General features: G+C 31.9%; 1 protein-coding gene across 3 annotated transcripts in view; it reads right to left on the minus strand.

Moving 5' to 3' along the window:
* Positions 1 to 479: 479 nt before the first annotated feature.
* GRIK2 (glutamate ionotropic receptor kainate type subunit 2) overlaps positions 480 to 18,702 on the minus strand; it is a 774,206-nt gene continuing 755,983 nt past the window's right edge. Inside the window, exons 15-18 of one of the 3 annotated variants that reach the window (XR_005217912.1) lie at positions 14,600 to 14,850; positions 6,148 to 6,234; positions 4,536 to 4,670; positions 2,052 to 2,188 (exon numbers count right to left, since the gene is read on the minus strand). Coding sequence is in view for 2 of the 3 variants with exons in the window: in XM_037843288.1 (XP_037699216.1) it covers positions 2,024 to 2,188; positions 14,600 to 14,850 (416 nt within the window). In the remaining variant the exon portion in view is untranslated. Of the gene's footprint in view, positions 2,189 to 4,535; positions 4,671 to 6,147; positions 6,235 to 14,599; positions 14,851 to 18,702 lie in introns of all 3 variants that reach the window. The other 2 variants (XM_037843289.1, XM_037843288.1) reach the window with 2 other exon arrangements.

Raw genomic sequence — 18,702 nt, forward strand, 5'->3', positions numbered from 1 at the left:
AGGGTATTAACATTGAAACCACATCATTAGCTATTAATATGGAGTTTATCTCTTCCTCTGTCTTTGCTGAACTACATTGAATTATCAATGCACAAGGAATTTATAAATAGGATGTGAATTGAACTTCAATTATACTATCAGTGATCACTATTTGGTCTCACCAACCCTATGAATATAGTTAATGACCACTTACAGAAGAGGTAAGATCATGACTGTCACTTCCAGAACTGCTATTTTTCCCTACTTCAACTACCTAAAAATTACATTATATATATAAATATATATGTCAGTACAACTTTTCCTAGGTCTTAGTAGCTTACCCCCCCCCACGCTTTTTTCTTCTTTCCTCCAGGGAGTTGAGGGTAGTCATCCTTGATAACCTAGAAGGATTAAGGACGTGTGCTTCCCTTAAAGCAAAGAGGAAGTAGAGTATCTTATGCATTCACTTACATATACAAGAGAAAAATGAAAGTCAAAGCTGAAAGTAAAATGGACATAATTTTAATGATTTTTTTAAATTTTGTGCATTGGATTCAAACAGCAAACTGTGTGCACTCAACTGTTATCACAATGTTGTCAAGAGGTCTGTGTCTTTTACCATTTTACACACAATTGTTCATTACAGTATGTTCTCAGCCTCGTGGAAACCAGGGGTGTGGCATGGTAAGCAGAGGTGGTAGTGCACCTAGCTTTTATATTATCTAACTTGAAAATATTTCTCTTCTATGATTCCTTTTTTCTTGATAAAAATAGTTTTCACCAAACGTTGGTGGTGCACACGCACTACCATTCATGCTTGACATCACACCCCTGACAGGAACACAGGTTCTTATTTTGTTGATAAAAAGTATTACAAAAATTTCCATACAAAAACTATTTTCATAGAAATCTTGCATTTCCACAAATAAACCTGAACATTTTTTTGAAAAAAAACTGCTCAAGAATTTTTGTTCATTTAACATTGTGACTGTATTGATAAATGCAGTCCACTTCAAAGTTCTCCATCTTGCCTAGAGTTGACCAGTCCCCTTTCTCCTATCACCCGATCTGCCCAGGCTCCATCAAGTTCACTGGCAGCAGAAACGAGGGTTTGGATTGACATATCTGAATATTAGAATGAACGCTTTAGTCTTCTACATAACCATCAATACTCAGCTCTCTTTTACAACTTAGGACACAGATAGCAAAACATCCTTCTTTTAAACTTAGAATCACTGTACCAACTGTTGCTTCTTTATTCTTGGGGTGGTGTTAGGAAAAGGGAGTTGGAGGGAACATGTAGGGATATGGTAGCTTTGTATGTTTAAGTTCTTGTCTTGGTGAATTTAAGAAAAACATTATTGCCCTGGTAATTGACATTCCTATTTCAATCAGTGACACAGACTGTCAGGAGAAAAACAAACAAACAAACAAAAAACCTGATGAAGATCTGCTTTATATTCCACTTACCAGGGAATTCAGATTTTTTTTGCATTACACTTTTTTCACATTCTATAAACACATATTTTCTATTCAGATGATCATTATACTGAGTAGTTGGGTGCTAGTAACATCATCACCTATATTATCTGGGAGTTCAGAAGACTGTACTGTTTCTTGTAACACCATAGTTTTTTTTTGCTGATTCCAAGTATGTTTATTCTTAATGACTCTTTCACTGAATACCCTTTTGGATATTTTTTTCAATTCCTGGCAACAGTTGGACTTCAAAAGGAAACTGTAATTTCTCACTGGACTGCATCTGAAACCAGCCACAAAATGCGCATGTAACATTCACTCAGAAGAAGGGAGGAACCCATGATAAACAGTGTAACCCCGTGTAACTTGGTTGATCCATGATGCTTGCAAATCAAGTCTGATCATTGCAACTGCTCAGATCACAGAGTCTCTAGTTCATAGACACAGCGGCATGAGGTAACTCATTTTATTTTGCACAGGTTGCATATTTCCACAGGAAACATTCTCACTAAATTGTTTGGAAAAAGAGACGACAGTTTGTGCTTGGGTTTTTGGCCTCCCAGCTTTATGCCATGGTTTCTTTACCTGGCAACCTTCTGTCGTTAAATGTGTGCATGTTGATAACTTCTTCTGTTTTCACAATAACTGGTGCCTGTGGCTTGTGTTTTAATCGACGCTGGCACTTCAGGGACATCCTCAGTTCTTCTACCATGGCACTACAGAAGGATCTCTATGAAACAGAAAATTAAATATTAAAAGTCAGATTAAATTCCATTTCCAAGAAGCAAATTAGATTCATTCTCAGACCTGTCAACATAGCAGCCTTGAAGGTTTAAAATATTTCATTTAGAAAAGTTATAACAAATCATACACTTTTAATACATAATATATGATAATTAAAATGTTCTCTCTCCAAGCAAGCTGGCTTAAAGAAAATCTCCACCTGATACTGAAATAAATTGTCAACTAGTAATGCACATAGTACATATATATTGAATAATACTTTCAGTTGACACAATTTGAAATAGATTAGCATTATAGGACAGAAATCCACTTTAAAATGTAAATACTCGAACATATACATCAATATCTGGAAATCCATTCTTGATATTAGAAAAGAAAAAAAAATGCACTGCTTTTTAGATCACAATGTGGGATATGTAAATTTTCTTTAAACACGAATTCTTCTTGTGCTTGCTAAACGTACAACAAAAGTGGCGCTCACACAGTAAGACAGAAAAAACATGAAATACAATTCTGATATTTCATTATATCTTTTTTGTGATTATGCCTATAAAAACACTGTGATTTAGAAACAAATACGATTCAACCATGGAATGACAAACTGTTGCATGTTAAAAAACTTTTAAAATATCAATTTTATTTTATCATAAACAGCTTGGTAACTCAGAGCTGCTAAATAATTTATTCCATGAGGAAATTTTTTGCTTAATATTAATTTCATTGACAATCGATTTACTACAAATTCAGTATATCTGGGGCTCATTATAACACACTTCTTGATTTTCTTAAATTTCATATTAGGGTGTCATATATATGAAGCAAAATTTTGTTAGTCTCTGTCCACCTGTTTGAGATACCCATGTGACAGTTACATGTAAATCAGACTCAATAGCCAGTTATGTATTGAACTTGAAACTCAGAAGGGCTCAGACTTAGGCTCTTTCTGTACAAGGACCAAAAATATGGGCACCAACCAAAAATGTGGGCAAGCATGTAAAACTTACACACTTCCAAAAAGTGATATGAAAGCATAATGAAATAAATCAAATTAAATATAATCTGATGGGCTTTATTTCTGCTTTATATGTCTCTGCTTTGCTGTTTATCAGCTCAGGCTAATTCCATGAGAATACTGGGTAAAAATACTTAATACATTGTACGTGTGTTAAGTTTATAAAAAATATTTTGCATGTTTAATCTGGTGTGACACTCAAAGCAACACTTTGAATTAGAGTAGGCATCTACATAACAGAAGAAAACAAAACAAAAAACCAGAAGGATAAATGGCTTTCTGCAGCACACATCTAAGATTCAGCAGGGTATCCTAATACCTAGTTCCAAGGTTTTGACCCTGCTCTGGTACCACCTTGTTCATCCCTGGCTATATCCTCATTTTTTCTTTTATGGGTTCCTTGGACAGATTCCTTAATTATCTTTGTTACTCTACATCTACCCTACTCCTTACCAAAAAGCTGACATTTATCAAGATATTCAATATTTTTAAAACACTTATTATTAATAACATGCTCCTGCCCATGAAATAGGCAAATCCAAATCTCCAGATTTCCTATTTTTCCCATTATGATTTCTCTGGTTCAGCCATTTCTCTCTTTCTTTCCACACATTCTTCCCTGTTTGTACCTCCATGGTTTTTCTCCTTCCCTTCTCCTTACTCCTGTACCCTGTTGAGTTCTTTCATCCTTCCTATTATTCCTTCTTTATACCTTACCTCAGAACATGGCTCAAACTTAAAGTTGTTCAGGAAACATTTTCTAATTAACAAGGCTCATTATTTTCACTGGTTTTAGCTTTATTCCTTCAATATTTTGCACTCATTATATACTTCCATCTGGCATCTAAATCTTTTATGTATCACTCTCATTGAATTGTAAAGAGCAGAGATCAAGTTCTCATGGCATTGATTGTACATATATGTGCTCTTTAAATGCTAACTGAACAACAGTAGCATGTGACATTAATATTTTAATTCTTGTTTAGCAATGTTTCAAATTTAAATGCTAAAAATGGTTTTTCAGAATTACAAGCTTAGCAGAATGCATTGTGTAAAAGTTATCTAATTAAATCAGACAAAGCTTTAGTAGTTTTAATAACATTTAATTAATATGAATATTAATTAATTAGTACTTGTAATGGATGATGAATAAAATCTCAGTGTAAAATCCCCATTAAATACAATTACAGCCATGTATTATTTATCATATATTTAAAAATACAAATTTCTGAAATTCATGAATTATGGATTCTACTAAAGGATTTATATTGCACTTGATAGCTAGTGTATGGGTACGTGCTTCTGATTGCTTAATACGTACTATTAGATGTACTTATTAAGAACAAGATGATAATGATGATGAAGATGGTGATGATGACAACACTGTAGAAATGGAAAAGTCTGCCTCCAAAAGGGGGAGGAAGACATAGTCTTGAGGTAACTTAGTCTTGGCTCTCTGTTGGAACATTTAACAGGATAATTGATTAGATGATATGACAAAGTCAGAACATGATCCCAAATGACACTTGAAAATGTTCTAGGATGTGAATAACATTGAATTGTTTGAAAAAAAGCTTAACTTCATACCAAAAAATTTCCAAAATATTAAATAATTTATAACACCCTCTTCTTGAAAATCCAAATTTTCAGCCATTTTTATTATATTAGTTTCAAAAATTAGCCCATAGAAATATTAAATTTTGCCCATACAGAAGGAATGGTCAAGCCATCAATTTTCTTGGAAGAGAAATCTAATAAATATACACATACTCAACTAAGAAAAGGATAAAGCATATTTCTAGTAAGTTAAGGAGTAAACCCAATATATAATGACTTATACTTACCTCTGACAATAAATATAAAACTTTTTAAAGTGATTTCATACAATATTAAATTTATAATCCTGAACAATATAAAATGTAGATGAAGAATCTTCCCTAATCAAAGATCAGAAAATCTCATCTTTTATATTTTAAGTAAATTAGATTTACAAATTTAGACAGTAACTCAAAATTCTATACATGTAACCTCATGCTTACCATTTCAGTATCTATTTCATAAAGCTAAAGAAATAAATAATCTAATCAAACTTTAGCTTTGATTTCATAATGTCAAATTACAAGTTTTACTAATTTTCTCCCTGAATAAACTGAATTTTGGCAGGTTTTTGATTTATCAACATAAGTTTACTGGAAAAATACTTTTATCTCAGGTTATTAATAAAGTCACTGTGAGACAATAGGCTCTCCTCTCACTTATAGGATATTTCTAATCTATCATAACTATGATACACTTTAGATGTGAGCAATATTTTGGAATCAACACAACAAATGAAAGGAATTTAATGATATCATAAAGTATGGTTCATTTGTGGTATTAGTGCAAACACATATTCTTTTCATTTTTAGTGCATTAGAATGCAAATTCCATATCTAGATCTATGAAAGAATCTTAAGTCAAACCTAAGGAGATTTTTGGGAAATACAGTTGTTTTGCTGTGTTGTATGTGGCTAAAAAATTACTATTCTTTTAAGTTCTAATTTTCCTCCCAAATCGCCTTTCCTACTTCACATAATCACTGGAATTTTTAAAGCCTTTTTATTGGACCATGAAATAAGTCTTTGACTAGCTTAAGTGCACTTAAAATAGGAGTTTCCCAGGTTGTAATAAGAAAAAAAGAAAAGAAGGCAGGGAGGAGGGAAGGAAGGAAGGAAGGAAGGAAGGAAGGAAGGAAGGAAGGAAGGAAGGAAGAGAGCGAGGGAGGAAGGAAGAGAAAGGAAGGAAGGGAAATCACCTCTCTCTACCGGGAAAGGCCACAAGAGGTGTCATTAAATAAGATAAATTTCTTAAGGTGAAAACAACAACAAAAATGTCTCTCCACATTAATATGACAGACTACAAAAAGGAAAAAGGAAAGGCACAAAGATACTAACCATTATTAAAAACCTCTTTTAGTAAGTTTCAAAAGTTTACTAAACAGTGTCTGGATGGTAGGGTGGCACTAACCAAATAGAAGATTCCTGAAAATGAAAATTTAAATCTTTCAGCTGTTAGCATGTATAATTGCATTTAAACTAGTAAAACTCATTAGAAAATTCACTATATTCAATGAATCAAACTGTATTTTACACATCTTTAATTCTTAAAACATTGAATGTCTGAACACTTTAAAAGTATGAACTCAGCTATATATACATTACTTTTTTAAAGGCTATATTTTGTATTTTTAGCTTAAATAGAAAATACATAGAGTCCACAGGTAAATACTCTCAAAAATACCATAATTGGCATTATAGAATAATTTATTCTTAATAGCTCTTCCTCAAATTTAAGGATATGTTTATTTGTTAACATGATGTGACAGCACTTAGAGAAGCATAGAATACTTTTTAGTACTAGATATCTAGCTGTAATCATGTTTCACATTGAAAACTGGTATTTTTAAACTTCATTTTTAAGTTAAAACCACTATATTTAGCAATATCTTTTTAAAAACAGCAACAGATGAAAAATAACCAGTCTGATTGTTTTAAACTTTTAAGCTAGTCACTTTCATGTTACATCTATCACCCAAAGGAGAAATAGTAATAAAATGTTACTATCACGTCTATATTTGGTATTTATTTGTAAGGAGGACACACCACTTTACATGTCGTGCTGTCTTTTTATTTGATAGTATAAATTTTCATCCACTATTCATTCAAAATAATTTCCAACTGTTTTTGCATATAGTTGCTACTTGAAGCATTACCAAAATATCTTTGAGCTGCTTCTATTAGATTTGGAAACTCAATGTTCTAATATAATGCTAGCACATAGCAAAGTTTTTTGTTTTGTTTTGTGTTTGTCATTTAAATCATTTTTCAACTAATTATGTATACCTAGTCCATTCTGAGACTCTTTTCTAATTAATGTCTGACTCTGTAAGCAATTTGCCCAAAGAATTCTGAATTATATATAGTGGAGACAAATCAAAACAATCATGATGATCAATTGCAGAATGTTATCCCACATTAGGTGTTGATTAAAATGGAATAAAAAGTATATTTAACATAATATACCATATTTTATATAAATATTGGTATATGAAAGAGGAAAATAAATGTGATTTAATATGACCCACTCCTGTTAATTCATACTATTTTCAATTGACACCCTTAAGAAAAATCAAACAGCTAAAGCTATAACCCAAAAGTATGAATTGACCTGTGGCTAAATGAATAAAACATTGATGTAAAGAGAAAGAAAAAATGACTGGTTAAGACAGTCATGCTTTGATTTTCATATTCCATTTTAGGGAAACTCTCTTTTTAAAAAAAGTTACATTATTTAGATAAGCTATGCAGCAATCAGAAGGGACTTAACATGAATGGTCTTTAGTGATCCTATCACATAATCACTATAATTTTACAGCTAGAAAAACTAAAACTCAAGAAGTCATCTACCCTAAGGTCATGCACATAGCCGGCCTCAGAGCTAAGACTGGCACACTGTTCCCTCGATGTCTAGTCTATGTTTTCATCTATTATAGTAATCTGTCTCATTGATGGTGATTTGAATCTCATCTGAGCCTTTTTCCTGGACTCTATTCTTAATAAATGATAATTTCTTTGAATGTTAAATAATAAAGTGGACAGCAAAAAATTATGGGACTAAAAGAAAAACATTTCTTTCCCAGTAAGTAAAATGACAAAGAATGCTATGCTTTAGCCTGGGTTTGGGTTATTTCACAATGATAAACACGTAGCCAAATATTAAAATATTCTCAGAAATCTTGCCTATTACGGAAATAGTTACCCAATATCTTTATTTGCAATATCTTCACATTTTGCAAATACAATGAGACAGTGAAAAATGGTGCATCATTATACATTTTTACACTTCCCCTGCCTAGGCTAGAAAAATCAATAAATAAAGTCTGACAAGCTTCAACACTACTTTAGTCAATATGAAATGCATTTTAAGAAAAAACAATGTTAATCTTCACATTCTTGCTGGTAGTCATAATGATGCAATTTTTCAAAAATAAAATATCTTAACATATTCAAATAACTAATACTTAATTCCAGGAAAGTTCCTTTTGCCTAAGGTTCAGCAGTCGAAATATATCAGCTTTAGGAATAATAATAATGATATCATAACAAAAAACAGATGCTTACAATATGCCAGACACGTACAAAGAACTCTATGTATATGAACTATTTTAACTTTTAACACAGGTTCATTTGTGGGGCATTCTTAACTTAATTTGTTTATTTATTTTAAAAGAACTTTAGAAAGGTTGTATAATTCTATGCAAGGTTGAACAAAGTTGAGAAATTATGCCATTTTTTTTTTATCACCCAACCTATGCTTAATGTCTAGGCTCAGGGAGAGGAAAGTCAAGTAATTAGACAGTGCTCATGACCAAAGGCTATAATCTGTTTAATTAAACTCCTCATCCACAAATTTTCTCAGTGCAACTACAGGGAGAGAAACTATCAAGAAAAATAGTAACACATTCTCCCTCCATTTTGTGTATTATGGGGTATAGTGTAAATAGTGCTAAACTAGGCATCTTTGACCTTGGGAAATAAACTTCAACTTAGGGATATTTTTTATCCTCACCTGCACAATATGGTTAATAATATTTGTAATGTTGTCAGTATTGACTTTTATTCAAATGAGTTATTATACTTCAAAAACTCTAAAGTTGTTTATAAAAATAATGGAGTAACATTATTTGTCTAGAGATTGTGCTTTTAAAAATCATCATTTTTGGGAATGAAAAGAGTAAAGACTACCATAAATTAATTACTTAAAAGTCCTTTTGCTGATTCAGAATGAAGATTGGTACCTCATTCTGTAGCAGGATTTTTATATTTACATGTAAAGACACAAACATTTATATAGTTAGTCTTTATAGTCATCAGTGGAAATTTAGAGATGCTTTACTTTCAAAAAAAGTCAGGAACATAAAAACATTACAAAATAGACTATTAGTTCAAAGTTCTTTACAATACTTCTGAAAAACAACATGCTTTGCAGTTCAATTTTCTTACATTGTAACTTAACTTAAAATTTTAACTTCTGAAAAGTTAAAAGCAGTTAAATATCACACATTAAATATAATTAGTGGAAAGCATAAAGATTTTGTGCTTTGTATATAGGCCTTACTTGGAAAAAATGTAGATATTGAAATAAAATCTTTGTTGATGATTTATAATATTGTGTGCATGCTTTTACCTTATCCAGTGAATGACTTCTTTTAAAAAGTACTGCTTTTTTGAGAACTAATACTTCAACACTCTGAGAAGTAATAAATGAGACTGTTTTAAAGTATTGCTTTCATTTTAGACAACGTTATAAATCAATTTATGTATAGGGATCTGTGAACAACCTGTTTTCATTCTTGTTTCCATGAAATAGAGATTTAGCCAGCTTTGAAAAGTGTTTTCCCGATAAATAATCTTACACCATGATCCCTAGTCTTGCAAGTTTAAACTAAAGCCATTCTGATTTTCTCATTACCATTCCCAAAATTGCAATGTTTCATTCATTTGTGCCTCTGATTTATGGCCGCCTTCCATATTCATTATTCAACTATAGCCTAAAGGACATTCTGTGTCCTCATTTTCTTTTTTTGAACTATCAATGACTGGAAAAATATTATTATTTAAGGGTTATCTTGGATATGATTTACCAGTGTTTCACAGTACAAATAACTATATTGACTAAAATGGACTATGTTCTGAAAAACAACAGTACAATGTAGTTTTTGAAATATCCTTCAACCATATTAAAGAAAAGTTAAGAGTAAAAAGATGTGTTTAAAATGGGGACACATCTTGCAAATTCAATATCTGAGCAATAATAACCTTTTTAATTTCTCAGGCATACTTAATTCATTTAGTTTACTTAAGTAAAAAGAAAAGGAATGATATTTTAAAAATCTTTATTGAAAGATTTTTCATGCCTGAGAATTCAAAGATTCATGCTCAAACAGTTCAATAAAAACAATTAGTAACAGGAAAATTCATTTTCAGTTACATAGGAAAGAAAATATTTCCACATAAAAAAATATTTATATAACATAATTTGTGTTTGCAAAAATATTTCATAATAAACATTATCAGATAAAACTCAATTCTGTATATTATGCACCTTGTTTCAATTATAAGTAATATTTAAAAAGGGGGAACAGGACTCTTCAAACAAATCCACATATACCTGAAATGAAGTAATGATTGTCTCAGGAGTACAACAGTTTCTTGGATTGCTTAATGAGAAAATCCTAAGTAGCAATATTTAAAAATCAGGAAAAAATATAAGGCAAAAAGAACATCAGTCAGAAAATGCTCATATTGATTTGGTGTTCTTAAGTTACATTCAGACAAGAAAAACATTTAGAATATCTTCCCAAATGGCCAAGTTTAAAATTTGAAATTACAGAAAAAAAAATTATTTTGAAAGTTTCAATAAACGAAAAAAAGTACCTTTGACACTTTAATATCTGCACCAAAATTAAAGCCGTAAGTATTGTAAAAATTGTAATAAACCAACTTTTGGTTATCTAAAAGGAACTCAATTTAATTTTTTAATTTGTTAATGTCTACATATTTCAGCTTTATTATCTGTTTTCATTTTTAACTTGCATGCATTTTAAAATGATACATTCTTAAACAACTTTTCATTATAAAAAATTTGGGAAATATGAAAGATTCCATGGTGGTTAAAAGCTATTTGTTTCCAAAATATGTGATATTAAAACATTTTATTTTCTCCTTTATAATAATATTAATAATAAAATTATTAATAGTATCAGCAGCAGCATCGAAGGTAAGACTAGATATGGAAAAATATTAGCTAGTCACAGTTTTATCCATAAAGTTCATACGCAACTAGACTGTGCCAGCCTCTTTCGATAAAGATAAGAAATTTCATTTGCTCTTTTTAAACATACAAAAATATTCTGGGCTAAAGAAAGAAGAAAGAAAAGGGAAAACAAGAAGGGAAAAGAGATAGCAAAGCGCTTTGGAACTAATTTTGACTAGTACATCCTCACTTATCTTCAAGGTGCCAAACACAATTCAATGCATATTTGGTTTCCATAAATATTTGTTGAATAAATGAATAATTTCATAAGTGTTTATCTTTGTATTAAAATTTAAGAAATCTAGGTTAAAGGCACAATTTAAGAAATCTAGGTTAAAGGCACAATTATGGTAGGTGTAAATAAACTGAATTTCTCTATATCCTCATGCAAAACTTATGATAAAATCTAGAAATATTTTGCATCTAATTTAAATAAGTTAAGTAAGGTGTTAAACAGCTGCAAAACCAAACCTAATAAGAGCCAAACCAAGGAAAGTGAAGAACTGAGCCCAAGAATCTAATTTATCATGATAAATAAAATGGATCACTTTTAGCAAACCCACATGTATTTAATTTAGCATTTGAATTATATAGAAACAGAAGTTCTTTTTTATTTTTTACAATAGGTTTTCCTAAATAGGTTACTGGAATCAGCTTCTTTATTAATTTAGATAGATAGATAGATAGATAGATAGATAGATAGATAGATATAGAAAGATAAATGATATTTAATTATTATGCCACCAAGGCCCTAGAAATGCAAAGGAAAAACGATAAGTCCTTGTCCTAAAGGAACTAAGAGTCTAATAGGCAGAGAGGCACATGCAGAAACCAACATATATACACAAATAAAATAGCATGCAAAGAGTACTGGAGATGTGCATAACATTCACAGAGAAAGAGCGGCTACTTAAAGCTGGATAAGGATTGAAATGGATATACCTGAAATCAGCTAAATTTAAAAAAAAGAGAAAGTGACACACAAGGTTCACATATTTTATTGAAATGGGGAATTAAAACCTACCCCACACTTATTTAACTAAGATGTGCTCTGTGCCCAAATCCATTACATCTATTGATTAGGGAAAGCATTCTGGTCAAGTTGATATGTCGTCTTAAATGCTTAGGCTAAAATGGCTTGTTGGAGTTTCCCTGATGGAAAAATGGACAAGGTTTGATCGAGTCAATAGGTAGTTGATTTGAAAAAGCTGGGTGACCTTGCGAAACTGAAGGTAATTTATTGCAGCTAGAATTGAGGTGCAAATTGGGGAGAAGCAAAAGATAAAACTATAACGGTGGTCAGGGACAGATGATGAAAGCCTCATCTGCTAAGCTAGGGAATCAATTTCATTTTGTAAGCTATGTGGAGTCAGTGTGAAAGCATTGGAGGGTGTGCTGTGTACTCCTGTAGTGACACACTCCAATATAAATACTAGGTCTTACATTAAGTCTTAAATTACATCATAATGTTAAGACCCAGCAACACAGATGTTTCTTTCCAGTGTAATGTTACTGTTTCACCTGTTTGTGTCAAAAAAGGTAAATTAAGTTCTTTTTTCTAATTTTTTAGGAAATCATACATATATTCTCTGCTTATGGAACGTCTAGAGAGCCTGTAGATACATGCAAAAGTTAACTACACTAATCATTTATAATAACAAGGAAGCAGGTTATTTCATGCAATTTAATTAATCCTCATATCCTTTATTTTGATTTAAACAGAAAGCTTATAAAAGAATTGTGCATGGGAAAAATGATAAGAAGTCTAGGTAAAATGATTAAAAAAAAAGGCCATATGGAAACAAGGACAATAGAATACCACATATTTTCAAGAGATAAATTGATTGGTTTTATATTTGTTTTGAGCTATAACTTAAATCATTACATATGGATTTTTTGAGTTTCCAATTAGAAAACCCAAATTTCTTCTATACTTTTGGACATATTTTAAACATTCATTATCCAAATTAATTTCACATTTTTGGCAAATTTTAGTGAAAATGGCAATTGATGAGTTAAGATTTTTCTTCTTTGGTTAGTCCTTTGGATTTCATGCAAACCTTGTTTTGACACTCTAAAAATGATCACAGCGCTAAAATATCTACTTAGACCTAATGGTCATTCATACCAGTGTAACAAATACTTGATTTAGCTGTCACCAGAAACAGTAACCCTGAAAGTTGTGGGAAAATAAATTTTGTGTCTGAATTTTTCAGTTTTCTATTGGTTATTTTAGTTATAGACAGAATGTGGCTATCAAATATTTATTCATAAAAGCAGTATTTCTAAGCATTAACTTTTATAGTCAAATAAAAATGTATAAGTGCTATATCTAAAATTCTGATTCCAGAGAGGATAAATAATTACAACAAAAATTATTAGAGATAAAGGAAAATGTTTTTGGTTTTCAAAATCGTTTTGAAGTTAAAAGTGTCTTAACAGAATATATTCACCTGCATCCATGTATGATTTAATTTTTAAAATACCACTTTCCTGCTATTCATATTTACCCTTAGAAGTTTATAATGCTTTCAAATCTTAAAGCACATATAATCTCACTGTTCCACAGGTTCTAAAATTTAACCCCCCCAAAAATGTTGTTTTGTTAAAAATAAAAGGGCTGTATATATACAAAAAAAGATGAAATCAACAATGTGGCAAAAAGCTTAAAAATGTTAAAGGGGTTATTTCTTCACTTGAGCCATAAATTGACATACAAGAAACATCAAATACCATCTGAAAAAGAGATTTCCTTATAAATGTCTCCTTATACTTATAGAAATGAAGAAAATATAGCACCAGAAAAAGAGAATCTGAATGAGGTCACACACTTTTCAAGATTAAATACAAACACATTTGTAAAAAAGACTAAATATTAAAATCCAATGAAAAATTTTAATAGTCTTAGTATTTCTGAGGTTCATACATAATTCTTCTAAACACTTTCATGTAAAGGAATAAGGAGCTCATTAAGAATCACATTAAATGGTGAAAAAGCAAGAAACCATATTTTCACACAATCATTAATGTAGAAATGTAATTACAATTTCACACTTCAAGCAAGATTTTTTTCAAATGGAAATTTACTAGAGTATAAATCTTCAAGTAAAAGATTTCATTTACTCTCTAACTTGAAACCAGTTTTGTATCTTAAAACCCTCTTTATCTGCAGAGGAGCATCTTTTTCCTTCATATTATGGTTTCTGATTTTTGCTTCCCTTATTAGTTAAATTCCTCCATTAAGCTAACGGAAATGAACTTCCAGCAGCAAATGTTTCTCTTTTTTCAAAGGCTTCAATAAGAGGATACATAATATCTTCTCCTGAAAACTGACTGCAATTAAGCATAATAAGATCAAATTTAAAATCAAGTGATAGAAAGTCCTTTTTGTGAACTTATGTTATATAATGAATGACACAAGACAATGAATAGTCACAGTTCTAAGCATTATTGAATTGTTTGGAAAGGTCAAAAATAGTTTATTTTATTAAAACAACAATGATGGTTTTAAATTGCGAGAGCCACATTTACCTTTTCCAATTGAGCGTTTTTTTTGGATTTGTATAAAAACTCTCCCACTGCCACAAAAACTGAAAGCACCAAGCCGGCTGCCAGAACAATGAAGATGCCGCCGATATTCTGAACCCCCAGTGCACTGGCCTCTTTGCTCTCCTCCTCTGGGCAACCATTGCCCCTCCACCATTTCTCCTTCATCATGTGCAGCTTGCCTTCCTCCTGGAGCTGCAGAATTGCTATGGTGATTTTATCTCGATATGGAGAACCTAGAAAAGCAGAGAGAATGTTAAAAACCATTTCACAGAACCCAGAATTTCATAATTAAAGGTTAGCATGATAAAGTATGAGAGAGAAGTGTGTCAATATTTATTTTCAGTGGAGAAAACCAACTGGAAAAGGACGGAGGATAGCAGTTTAACAAGATAAATAAGGCAGATGGTCTTTCTAGATTTTAAAGGGTATCATGAAATTTGATTTTTAAGAAAGAAATGTCTCCTTCTAAAAGACGGTCTCAGCTCAGAGCATTGGATAATAAGTAAAACAGTAAGTGGGAACACAAAAAGAAGTGGATAAAGTGCAAGGGTGTGTAGATAATGTCTAGGAATCATTTTACACTGAAGCCAGAGCATTGGTCAAACGGTTAACCTCTATTTTTAGGGAAGTCACGAAAAAATGTTGTTTCTCAAGATTAAGTACAATAATTTATGGCAACCATGGTTAAACAAGCTATAATCAGGGACACCAAATATTTCATAAATAGTGACTCATATTTCTTATTTGATGTATATAATAAAAGGCACAAGTTTGTGCTGGCTTGGATCATTTCAAAATCATTATGACAATTTAACTTATAAATCCAGGGTCTGATAGCTTGACATTGTAAGATGTTTGTTTGTTTTTGTGTTTACCATTTTATGCCTTCAGGGGAAATGCTCTTTTCAGTAGAGGCTACAACATAAATGGAAATTAGTATATATGCCAATAGGGCAGATATTCATCTGCATTAGCTATATGCTAAGTGGCATTTTTTTTTTTTTTCTATGTGGTTGACCAGAAGCATAAAAAATTACTGAGCAATGCATTTTTCAATACCTGTCCCAAGGGATTGGTCTTATTGTTTTCTCCCACACAGAAATCGCCCCCTGAAATTAAATCTTCTTTCCTAAAACAGTACTGCACATGCCATCTTTCAGCACAAATTGATCCATGACTGCTATTCTGCTTATAGAGAAATGCCACATATTTCAGCTTTCATTCAAGGCTGTATATAATTTTGTTTCTACATCAATATATCTATGTCTCAACTTAAAACTTTATTTTGGCTAAGAGCAATTAAAATCCTGATAAAACATTTCTGTCTTATAAGAGACACCATCATATATCTTGTTTATACTTGACTAATTCAACATGACTATTTCCATATTACTCTTTTAGCAAGAGTACGTAAGCTAATTGCTGAAGCACCCGTGGAAAGACTTACCTCATAGGAGGTAAATAACTTCTTGAAAAAGTTGAAGGAGTAAAGTTTTACCAAATTCAGCTGGAGGTGCTGTTTCTTTAATATTTTACCTACTCAGAAGATGCAGAAATACATGACTTCTATACAACATTTTTAAAAGCTTTCCTAAAAAGAAGCAATACCCATTCCTATAATTCAGGCTCTAATATTTGATTTTCATTGTTCAATAATTTCCAAAAATACTAGGAGAATTTCTGCTTCTCAGCTTCTTTCCTGCCCTCTCTTCCAAATACTACTCTGATGCCAAAGGTCAGTTTAAATTCTACAGCTCAACCACTTCAGATCTCCAAAGACTAATCAAGCCCATACTTGATATTTTCTCCTTTTACTGCTCACAGAATATTCAGTCTAGTTCAGCTGGCATTATTACTTATCTTTCTAGAAGTGGCCTATATTCCTAAATAGATCATAAAATTCTTGGAATAGAGGATTATCTATCTATCTTTATCTATCTATCTATCTATCTATCTATCTATCTGATCCTAAAACATTTTTCATATGATAAGCTCTCAGTAAATGTTTGCATAATCTGAAAAGTGTAGTACCTGACTCAGGACATTCCTAATGCAATATAAGAGTGACGATCTGTGCTTTTGGTTTCTCTACCAGGAGACAAAATGCCATAAATCCAGGCCATATCATATGGTGATACACTTTTCATTAATTTATTACATCTAGCCTAACACGAGCTGCAAGGTCACTTTTACTCTGAATCTGATCAGCCATGTATTTATTTATCCCACAAAATAAATATTGGATCAAGGAATTTAAAACACTCCATCTTAAGCAGTGAATTGTAGTGTAATGGATTGATCTGTGGCCCCCAGAAAGATATATTCAAGTCCAAATCCCAAGTCCTGTGAATGTGGATTTGTTTTTGAATAGGGTCTTTGAAGATGTTTTCAGTTAAAGTGAGGCCAAACTGGATTAGGGTGGGCCCTAATCCAATAGAAGAAATGGAATTTTGGACACAGTTGACGAGAAAGAGATAGAGAGAGACTGGGAGAGAGACAGCTGTTTGATGGCGTAGAGAATGAGTTATTCCACAAGCTGAGGAGCATCGTGGATTGCTGGCCACCATCAGAGGCCAGGGGAGAGGCCTGGAATGGGGGATCCCCTTGAAGAGGAGGCATGGACCTGCCAACACCTTGATCTTAGACTTCTAGCCTCCAGAACCATGAGCTAAGAAATTTCTGTTGTTTAATCCAAATAATCTGGGGTGTTGTGTTACAGCAACCATGGCAAACTAAGATATGAAGTTTATCAAATATATCTTTCCATTAGAAATGTAGTTTCTGAAACAAATCTTGTGCTGACTGTACTTGTGAGAATAGACACACCTGGCTAATACAAACATGCAGTTTCTTTTCTGGAAGTACAATTTTAAACAAGACTTTATAGGGAGGTTACATGGAAAGTAGACTTTGAAATTATGGAAAATTCTGGGAAGCAGGTAATTAGTATTTTATGCCAGCTCATTTCTCATTCTGAGCAATATTGAAAGAATATTGTTTTATTGCCAACTTTCCATACTGATTGAACTCCATTGGCATGTTTATTCCAATATCTTTCAAAACAAGATTCTCCCTTCTGTCCTCAAGAATAAAACAGGACTAAAACAAACAAAAGCAACTCACTCTTCAGCAAAGGATGTCCACATCTTTAATTCTTGTCAACTGATCTGTTTCCAGCTTTGATAGTAACTAACAATTTCCCATTGCTAGAAAATCTTGGCGCACTTGTTTTCCTGAACATAATAATGTGTTGATAAGTTTGAATCAAACTTACAAAGTTAATATACTTCATTTTTATATTTTTAACAGGATGAAATAATGTAGGAAATGGAATCTATGAAAGTAAATTACTGACATATTTCACTTGATATTCTTTCATTGATTTAGTTTACATAACTATATTTTAAAAGGAACAATAATTCAGCAATGAATTCTTGCCTCTTTGATACATCATTTAAGGCTCTTTGGGACTCATTTCTACATAGATGTTAACTGAAGTCAAAGTGGATTGAAATGTTGCAGTTGGAAGTCTCATGGATGCATAGAGATCAAAGAACAAACATAACTTTCATCCTTCCTATCATGTGAACAGTCATGTGCTTAACTCTAATGAAGTGAACAGTCATTAGTTAGATAGATAGGGCTTAAGTTTTGCCTAAGACCCACCTCTACCCTCCATCCATATGCTGGCAAGCAAAGGACTATGATGGCATTGAGTGCCAATGAGCCGAGCTGGCTGCACATTATAAGGTTGAGAAAGATATGCATTTTAGCAAGAGGATTCTAAGCTTGATTAGAAAACACCTGAGGAAATGATAAATATACCATGTGCCTATTGTGACTAGAAAGTAAATCCTTAAATGCCTAGTGGAGCCGATAACCATATACAAATGAAGCAAGCTAGACAGAAAATTATTTGGAAAATGGCAACTTATATCCAAACTGGACAGAAGTTCTTTAGTCCCAGTTTTATTAGTGCCCTGTGGTAATTTCAACCCAGAGTTATAAGATATTTTCGATCACATGAAATGTTTTGTCTAAAATCTCCTACACTTAAAATTCTGATAAATAAATCATTAAAAAAA

Source organism: Choloepus didactylus, chromosome 7 (assembly GCF_015220235.1).
Source record: "Choloepus didactylus isolate mChoDid1 chromosome 7, mChoDid1.pri, whole genome shotgun sequence".
In the NCBI taxonomy this organism is placed as follows: Eukaryota; Metazoa; Chordata; class Mammalia; order Pilosa; family Megalonychidae; genus Choloepus; species Choloepus didactylus.